General features: G+C 32.4%; 1 protein-coding gene across 1 annotated transcript; it reads left to right on the top strand.

Annotated features, from left to right (window-relative positions):
- Positions 1-4,836: 4,836 nt before the first annotated feature.
- LOC138338343 (uncharacterized) lies at positions 4,837-6,456 on the top strand. Its single transcript, XM_069289297.1, has 3 exons — positions 4,837-5,164; positions 5,280-5,458; positions 6,193-6,456. Exons 1-3 carry the CDS (start codon positions 4,837-4,839, stop codon positions 6,454-6,456), a joined length of 771 nt encoding a protein of 256 aa, XP_069145398.1.
- Positions 6,457-9,817: the final 3,361 nt, after the last annotated feature.

Genomic DNA, 9,817 nt, shown 5'->3' with positions numbered 1-9,817 from the left:
GAAGAATCAGTGGTATTTATAGCCAAGAGGAACTGGTTCCGAAAGGTTGCAACCTTTCAGAATCCACACGACCATTCATGAAAATTTGCAACCTTTCAGAAGCCACACGACCATTCATGAAACTTTGTAACCTTTCAAACTGTCATGATTGTTCGTGAAAGTTGCAACATTTTAGATCAGTCATATTCAATGGCGGGAAATTTAAATAAAACGAAAAATTATTTTAATTAAAATGATTCACGCGCGGATCTGAGTCAATAACGATTGGCATGCAGATCTGAGTCAGGTCGAAATCAGTGGCGGAGCCAAATGTAGTGAAGGGTCGTCGGAAAATTACATTATGTAGCTAGAATAAAAATATTTTTTATGTATATATACGTTACATTTTGACACTCTTTGACTTTTACACGATTCTATTTCTTCAGATTTTGACACCCCTTAGACAAAATGCTAGATCCGCCACTGGTCGGAATCAACTAAATAATTGAAACACTTTGTCCATTCAATTTAATTTACTTAGTTAAATAACTAAATAATTAAAACAAAACTTTGTCGAGCAAGCAACAATGATGACGGGAGGGGGGCGGGGGGTTATCTTTCAAACCTTTTAACAACTAATAGAAGTGTTTCTCTATTTAAACGCTTCTATTCTTTTTCCACCACCAATGAAGGAGATATGGATTATTATTAAAGAATAAGAAGACATTTAGAATTTCTTTTCATCTTACCTCAATTTTCCATTAACTCTTACTATATACCCGACATCGATATCTGAATAAATGCTTATCGTCTTATTTTGTAGGGGAATCTCATTACCTATTATACTTGACTTAATCAATTAAGAGAAAATTTTTATTTACTTTAAATGGAGTTTGAAAAATCAAATTATGATTTTTCTTCCCCTGATTTAGAACATACACCATATGGGAAAATGTGTTGTCTATGTTATTAAAGAACTCATAGACACTCGTATTGCCTTTAAAAATATTGGCATGAAAATTCGATTGATAAGTCAACTATGAACTGTAGTGTCGAATCTAAAAATTTCTTTCAAATTCTATTTATTCATAACTTAGGATACATATACATCTAGAATCATTTAGATTTGGCCATTAATCATCCCCGGAATCAAATTTTTTTGATAAATATCACTTTAAAGATAAAATTCTCAATTTCTAATTAATTTGGTGATTTAACAATATATATATATATATATATATATATATATATATATATATATATATATATATATATGTATGTATGTATGTATATATATACGTATGTATGTATGTTGTATGTATGTATGTATATATATATGTATGTATGTATGTATGTATGTTGTATGTATGTATGTATATGAAGACTTGTGGCTGTTTAGAGACCAAGTCCGGGAGTTTTTGCAGCAATGTGTCGCGGTCGTTGCATCATCGGGTGGGGGAGCATGTCATGTCCCGCAACTAAGCTAGTCAATTTTTTACATTCGGATAGGGGCGGAGGATTCTAGAGTTGAGGAGACTGTAGAATGACATAGATATTTCAAGAAACCCATTGAATATCCTAGAATGTTTGGAGTATTCTAGAGATGAAATCAAAGTGTAAATAGCTTAGGGATTTGTAAAGTAATTTTAAATTACACTTTATTCCGTAGGTAGTAGTATAAATAGAGGTGCCGTTCATTTGCAAAGTATCGCTCAAGTGTAAAGCATTCTCAAAGCTAATAAACAAGTCTTCTTCCAAAATTTCCCAAAATCTTTCTAAGTATTTCCTTTCATTCTCGTAGTGATCTTAGTTTAAAGGGCTTACTTGAGCTTACAAGATTCTGAAAGAGTAGTGAGTAAGTTGTCAAATGCGGCACAGAATATTATATATATATATATATATATATATATATATATATATATATATATATATATAATATGATACCGCTACTTTTAAATAATTACATATTACTACTAATTGATGATTTCGTATCATATAATCATATATTAATGAATATACAATCATATATACAGATCCCTTAAAAGTAAACTTGATTATTTATCAACACATTTGATATTCTCAATTAACGTTGCAATGTCAATTAACTATCTTTCTCACTTCTACTTCTCAATGTCAATTAACTATCTTTCTCACATCCACTTCTCCCACCCACGTGTCCTTTAACAGTAGTATATCTCTTCCTTCATCCTCTCCAACACAATTTCTCCAATAAAACTCTCAAAACCAAATTTGGAAATGACAACACTATATTTAAAGGTTTTTTAAACCATTCAACTATTATTTAAAGTTATATATCTACATGGAATTTTATTTTTCACTTTTGATTTGAAAAGTTATACAAATCTATTAGTTACTTGATCCTATTTAAGAAGTTTGTCATCAAAAATACTATTGTTAGTGATACGGTCAAACTATGTATTTGATAAGGTGTACATGTATTTGACAAACATACTCATGTATCTAGTTAAAACTATGCATAGCTTAGTTAAGATTATGTGTATTGACAAAAAAAAACTCGTGATGCTAAAAAAAAGGGAAGAACTCTGAAATTTTTAATCTTTTTTGAATTAGTGATATATCAGATACACTTAAAGTCGTAGTTCCTAAACATACATGGTTTAGTTACATTTCATATTTAGATTCACATTATTAATTATATGTGTCTACTTATATTAGTATGTATCTGAGATATGTGCTTTTATACTAGATACATGTTTTGATATATAATGTATGAAATTCGTATCTGATACATCAAATTAATTTTAAATTCATAAAATTAATACTAAATATAATGAATATATGAAATTAAAACTAGATACTTATAAATTACATATGAATGTACTTGTGCAACCATGTATCATAATCTACTTGTTCATATGAAATAAGAAATTAGTATTATTCATGAAATGCTTAAACGTGTTTGTGTCCATCTGATGAAAGTCCATCAAATCTTTTCGTATGTTTCTAACAGATTAGTATTTGTTCATAATAAATATAAATGCATATGTGCAATTATATGCACATGTGTGTAAGTGTTTAATTTGTTAGATATATCATATTTATTGATAATAAATACATCAAATTAATGAATTTATTATTTTTTTTTAAAAAATATAATAAAATGAAATCAATCAAATTGCATAACCATGGTATACATATTTTCATTTTTTATTAAAGATGTAAATGAATTTACTGTTCACGGCTAATAAATTAAAGATACATTCCTTGATTTTCATCTTATATTAAAGGATTTGCTTAATTTAAATTTTCAGAAATAATTTCTCATATCTCACAAAGGCTCTCCTATGTATTACCATCCAATTATTTATGAGATTTTATGTAATAAGGCAAAATTGTGAAAAATATAATAATTAGCTCCTAAAATAGTGTGATTTGTGTAAGTTACCTTTATTATGTTCTTACCACCGAGCTAAAATGGGCACAATACCTCTTAAATTTCGAGTTGGGTCAGACCATCTCCAATCCATTTCTATTTTACTTTTTATTCTCTATATTTGGAGAGTAAAATAGAGAATGAATTCTCCAACCACTCTCTATTTAATTCTCTGTTAATCTTATTTTGAATATTGGAAAAGTTGTATCGAACATGTAGAGTTAACACGTTCCAGAGAATCAAACAAATTCAAGTTGTTTCAAGTTTGTCGAAGGAAAAAATGAATAAACTAACAAAGCTGAGATCAAAAGGAAATTACGTTTCTTTATTTAAGAAAATTATCTTTTCTTATTTAAATAGGGAAAGTATGTCTTCTTATTAAATAAGGAAAATTTGTGTTTATCCAAGTACAACTAGGTTTACAAGTTTGCTGATACGTAGTAGAAAAGGGAGTACAAGTAGAAGTCAACAAGGTTTTGAAGAAGGCAAATGCAAGTTGAATTATACAAGAAGTTGTTCAAATTCTGATTTATAAATAGGGAGTTATTTGCATAAAAAAAAATTGCGCACTTACAAAGAGAGAAGTTCAAAACACTATCGAGAAAGTTGAGAGAGTTTTGATAAATACTTTTAAGTGCTACGAGTTGAGCGATAAATTATTAGGTTGTATTCAAGAGTCTTGTTTATAATCTGAGTTGTGTGAGTAGGAGTTTCTTGACAAGTTGCAAAACTTGTAGAGCATTTGAAGATACAAAACTAGGGATTAGTTTTGTGTCTTGGGTAGAAGAAATTAGAGTTTATAATTTCTTAGGTTACAGAGCTTTTTAATCATTGTAGTATTTGAAGTTTATTAATAATACAAAGTGTTGTTCGAATTAATTATTGTTAAGTTTCAAACAAACAGAAACACGTAGTCTGTACGTGTTCGTTTGAAGAATTCAGGAGGGTAGAATTTCAACAAGTGGTATCAGAGCAAGGTTATCTTTGAAGAGCCTAACAACTCAAGATAAAGATCAAACATGAGTTCTGCACCTCCGCTCGGACATGGTAAAGAGCAACAAATGAACAGACCTCCATTATTCAATGGACAATACTACTCATCGTGGAAGGCAAGGATAGAAGACTTCATTCAAGCTGAAGACTACTAATTGTGAGTGAGAATTACTAAGGGACCATGAACTCTTACTATTACGGATAGCAAAGGAAATAAAGTACTTAAACCCACATATGCATACGATGAAAAGGACTACAAGATGCTAGGAAAAAATGCAAAAGCTAAGTGCATTCTTGTATGTGGACTAGGACCTGATGAGTTTAACCGTATCTCAAGTTGTACCTCTGCTTAACAAATATGGGATACCTTACAAAACGCTCATGAAGGTACAACTCAAGTCCAAAAATTCAAGATTTCTAGATTGTGCTATGAATACGAAGCCTTTAAGATGAAATCCGGAGAATCTCTTCAAGATATGATTACCAGATTCACCACTGTGGTAAACGAACTAATATCTTTGGATAAAGTATACACAACTGAGGAACAGGTTGACAAAGTACTTAGGACTCTACCTAGGTGTTGGGAAATAAAAGTCACTGCCATTAGAGAAGCCAAGGACCTAACTAATATGTATCTAGATGAATTAGTTGGAAATCTCAAGACTTATGAGATGAATATTGACAAAAGAAGTGAAGGAAATAAAGAGAAAAATCTTGGACTTAAAGCAACTGAAAGTGATGAATCTGACAAAGATGATGATGATCTGAATCTGATAAGTAAGAACTTAAAAAAAACTCTTTAAAAGGGGATCAAACGCTACCAAGAAATCACCATCACGGAAGAGAAAGTTTTTGAAAGACCACGGAGGCTGCTTCAAGTGTTGTAAGACAGATAATCAGATCAAGGATTGTTCAATGTGGGAATTAGAATGGAAAAAGAAAAAAACTGAAAAAGAAAGGAAGGAACTCTTTAAAAAAAAGAAAAACAAAGAAAAAGAACAAGCAACGTATGCAACTTGGGGAACAGGTTCTTCGGACATGTATGAAGATGATGAGGACATTGCTTTGATGGCAATAGAAGAATAAAATGCTAAACCTGAATCAGACTCTGAAGAAACTGAGGTAAATCTTCTTAACCTAAAAAATAAAGTAGTAAAGTTCTCTAAGAAAAAGCTTTCATTCCTATTGCTTGCTTCCATAGTCACAATTCAAAAACTTGTTAACACCAAAAGCCAACTACTTGCTTCCTTGTCTAGCTTAAAGTTTGAGCACATTGATCTTAATAAGAACAAACTCGACCTTGAAGAAAAAATCAAGCACTTGAATCTCACAATCTAGAACTAAGAATTGAGAATTCAAAATTAAATGTTCTTGGTAAAGAAAAAGGGGGTGAACTACCTAATCAAAAACATGAGGTCGACATACTAAAAAATAACTTAAAACCAAAAAAGGAAAATTCTAAGAGAATAAATCTTGAATTAACTAGGATGAGAAGTGATTTGCAAAGAACAAATAAGTGGACAAAATCCCCTAAATAGGATATGAACAACCCATAAATGGGAATCCTATGCTTTGTATTATTTGTGGTAACTTAGGTCACTCTAAACAATGTTTTCCTAAATACAAAACTGCTACTGAAGAAAATAATTCAAAAAGAATCTATAAAACTATTCAGAGGAACATGTACATACCTAGGAAAAACAGTCTGCCCAACTGGGCTCATAGAGATGTTATTCAACCTTTTAATCAAAACAAAGGATCCAAGCTAATCTAGGTTCCTAAATCTAACCTCTAATTTTTTTCAGGAAGAAGTAAGAGAAAGCAAGCAACACTGGTACATGGATAGTGCTTACTCAAGACACATGACAGGTAATAAAACATTGTTTCTCTCACTAGAAGAAAGAAAAGGAGGTATGGTAGCTTTTAGTGGTGGAAAAAAGGGTCAAATCAGAGGAAGTGGAAAGATTGGGAGATCTGATGAACACTCAATTGATAAAGTCTACTATGTGGAAGGACTTAGACACAACTACTCAGCATATTTCAGTTATGTGACAAAAGAAACAAGGTAATCTTTCGATCAACTAGTGTTGAAGTAATCAACCTAAAGACACAAAAAATAGTGTTAACCGGAAAAAGAGATAAACATGTCTACATTGTAGATACCTCAACTATCTGTGATAAAAATTTGGTGTGTTTAAGTATGTTAGATAAAGATCCCTTGTTATGGCATAAATGATTGGGTCATGCTATCCAAGTATAATTGAACAAACTTATCACCAACAACTTAGTTATAGGACTTTCTAAAACAAAATTCAAGGAGGATAAGGTGTGTGAAGCATGTACTCTATGGAAACGGATAAAATCATCCTTCAAATCCAAACAGATGATAAGCTCAACCTGTTCCTTAGAACTAATTCACATGGATTTATGTGGACCAATGAGGGTTCAAAGTAGAGGGGGAAAAGATATGTGTTTGTCCTAGTTGATGATTATGCTATGTACACCTGGACACTATTTCTTACATCAAAAAATGATGCGTTTGAGGCTTTTTGTTCACTGATGAGAAAACTTCAAACAAAATCTGGGAAACAACTAAAGGCAATCAGATCGGACCATCGAACTGAATTTGAGAATGCAAAGTTTTCCCAATACTATGACTCGTCCTATGGAGTTGAACATAAATTTTCTTCCCCTAAAACTCCCCAGCAAAACAGTATGGTAGAAAGAAAGAACAGAACTTTCAAGAAATGGCTAGAACTATGATGATCGCAAGTAAAATCACAAATCAATTCTGGGCAGAAGCAATCAATACTGGTTGCTACACTATAAATCGATGCATGTCTAGATCTCTTTTAGAGAAAACTCCATATGAATTGCTAAAAGGCAAAAAGCCCAACATCTCTCATCTCAGAGTATTCGGATGCAAGTGTTTTATTCACAACAATGGAAAAAATCTACTGGGAAAATTTGATGCTAGAAGTGACAAAGGAATTTTTCTTGGATATTCTACACAAAGTAAAGCCTATAGAGTATTAACAAAAGAACTATGTGTGTAGAAGAGAGTGTGCATGTTATTTTCGATGAAAGCAACACTATATCTAGAGAATATGTGCTAGCTAGTGAAGCATCAGCTGAAGAACATACAACGTCTGAACAGGAACAGGTACAAAAAATTGGTTCCTCTAATTCAGAAAACAGAGAAGGTACTGAAACTCATGAAACACGAGAGGCTTCTGATGAGAGAGTTGATACTGATCAATCTGATATAAATGAAGAGCAGGATAGGGAAAAATCAAATCTGATTCTAAAAGAGTACAAATACCAAGGATCATATCCATTGGAAAGCTTACATATCGATCTTTCTTCTGGAATTACCACCAGGTCAAGAATTAAGAATCATTGTGCTCATAATGCATTCTTATCCATGGTGGAACCAAAGAAGATAAGTGAAATTCTTTAAGATACAGATAGGATTATAGCTATGGAAGAAAAATTACATCAATTCGAAAGGAGTAAGGTTCGGCATCTGGTACCTAAGCCTCCAAACATAACTATAATTGAAACTAAATGGGTGTTCAGGAACAAGTTAGATTAACATGGTACCATCACCGGAAACAAAGATAGGCTGTTGTTCAAGGGTATAATCAAGAAGAAGGGATAGATTATGATGAAAATTTTGCACCTATGGCTAGGTTAGAAGCAATCAGATTACTTATAGCATTCGGATGTCACATGGAATTCACATTATACCAGATGGATGTCAAAAATGCTTTTCTAAATGGGCTACTATAGGAAGAATATTTGTTAAACAACCTCCTGGCTTCGAGAACAATGACCTTCCTGATCATGTTTATAAAATTGACAAGGCTCTCTACAGGTTAAAACAAGCTCCAAGGGCATGCATGATAGATTGTCAAAATTTCTTATTTCTTTTAAGCTATGGTTATTCTAGAGGTAAAGTGGACAACACACTGTTCTTGAGAAACAAAGGGAAAGACTTATTGATTGTCCAAGTATATGTGGATGACATTATCTTTGGAGCCACAAATAAGACTCTTACAAACGACTTTGCAAATCTTATGAGTAGTGAGTTTGAGATGAGTATGATTGGTGAATTAAACTACTTTTTAAGGATCCAAATAAAACAAACAGACTACTTTTTAAGGCTCCAAATAAAACAAACAGAGGTTGTACTTTCATTCATCAACAAAAGTATGCCAAAGAACTGCTCAAAAGATTTAAGATGGATGGACCTAAACAAATCAACACTCCAATAGCCACTGCCACAAAATTAGATCTTAAAGGAACAGATTCTTCTGTGGAACAAAAATTGTATAGAGGTATGATTGGATCACTCTTGTACCTCACCGCAAGCAGACCAAATCTTATATTTAGTGTGGGCTTGTGTGCTCGATTCCAAACTGATCCTAAAGAGTCCCATCTTCAAGCTACTAAAAGAATTATTAGATACCTTCAAGGAACCACTGATTTAGGGCTATGGTATCCCAAGGGAAGTAGTTTTGATCTAGTAGGATATGCTGATGCAAATTATGCTGGTTATCTTGCTGATAGGAAAAGTACGACTAGCATGGCTCACTTCTTAGGTTCTTGTTTAATCTCTTGGGGATCAAAGAAATAAATTTCAGTTGCATCATCTAGAGAAGAAGCAGAATATGTAGCAGCTGCCTTATGTTGCGCTCAACTACTATGGATAAAAAAACATCTAAGTGATTTTGGTCTCAAAATTGAATATGCTCCAATCTATTGTGATAACACAAGCGCAATCAACATTGCAAAGAATCCTGTACAACACAAGAGGTCAAAACACATTGATATTCGTCACCACTTTCTCAAAGATAATGTTGAGAAAGGACTAATTTCAATGAATTTCTGTACAATTGATCAACAAATTGCTGACATATTTACCAAGGCACTAGCTAGGGAACACTTTGAGAGGAACAGGTTGGAATTGGGAATGATAAAACTACACTAACCATCCAGAAAAAGGGAGAATTTTTTTGATACACTTTATAAACTGTACATACTTTTGTCTACATGAAGGTATGTTAATATGTATCTCTTATTTTTTAAAACATAAAGCAACTCATAAAGAAAAAAAAACTAAAAACACACTTGTTCCCTCCCATGTGTCAAACCTTTTTCGTCGTTGCTAGTGTACCAAAAAGCCGCCAAAACTTCAAATCATCCCCTTTCATCCAAGAAAACCCTTCAACATCTCAACACATAAACCAAAAAAGTGTATTCCCTTTTCACCATCTCAAATCAAAAGAAAAAAAATACTCTCTCTCTTGCTCTTTCTCACCAAGAAAAATGTAATCCTCTTCTTCACCTTGCTTTACACTAGCCATCGTCCCTTACTCAGTTATGCCCAACCTTCACTGTTCATCTGTTGTACTTTACATGGACACT

Source organism: Solanum lycopersicum, chromosome 9 (genome assembly GCF_036512215.1).
Source record: "Solanum lycopersicum chromosome 9, SLM_r2.1".
Lineage (NCBI taxonomy): Eukaryota > Viridiplantae > Streptophyta > Magnoliopsida > Solanales > Solanaceae > Solanum > Solanum lycopersicum.
Note: the sequence above shows the minus strand (reverse complement) of the source record. Positions and strands in the feature narration are given on the sequence as shown.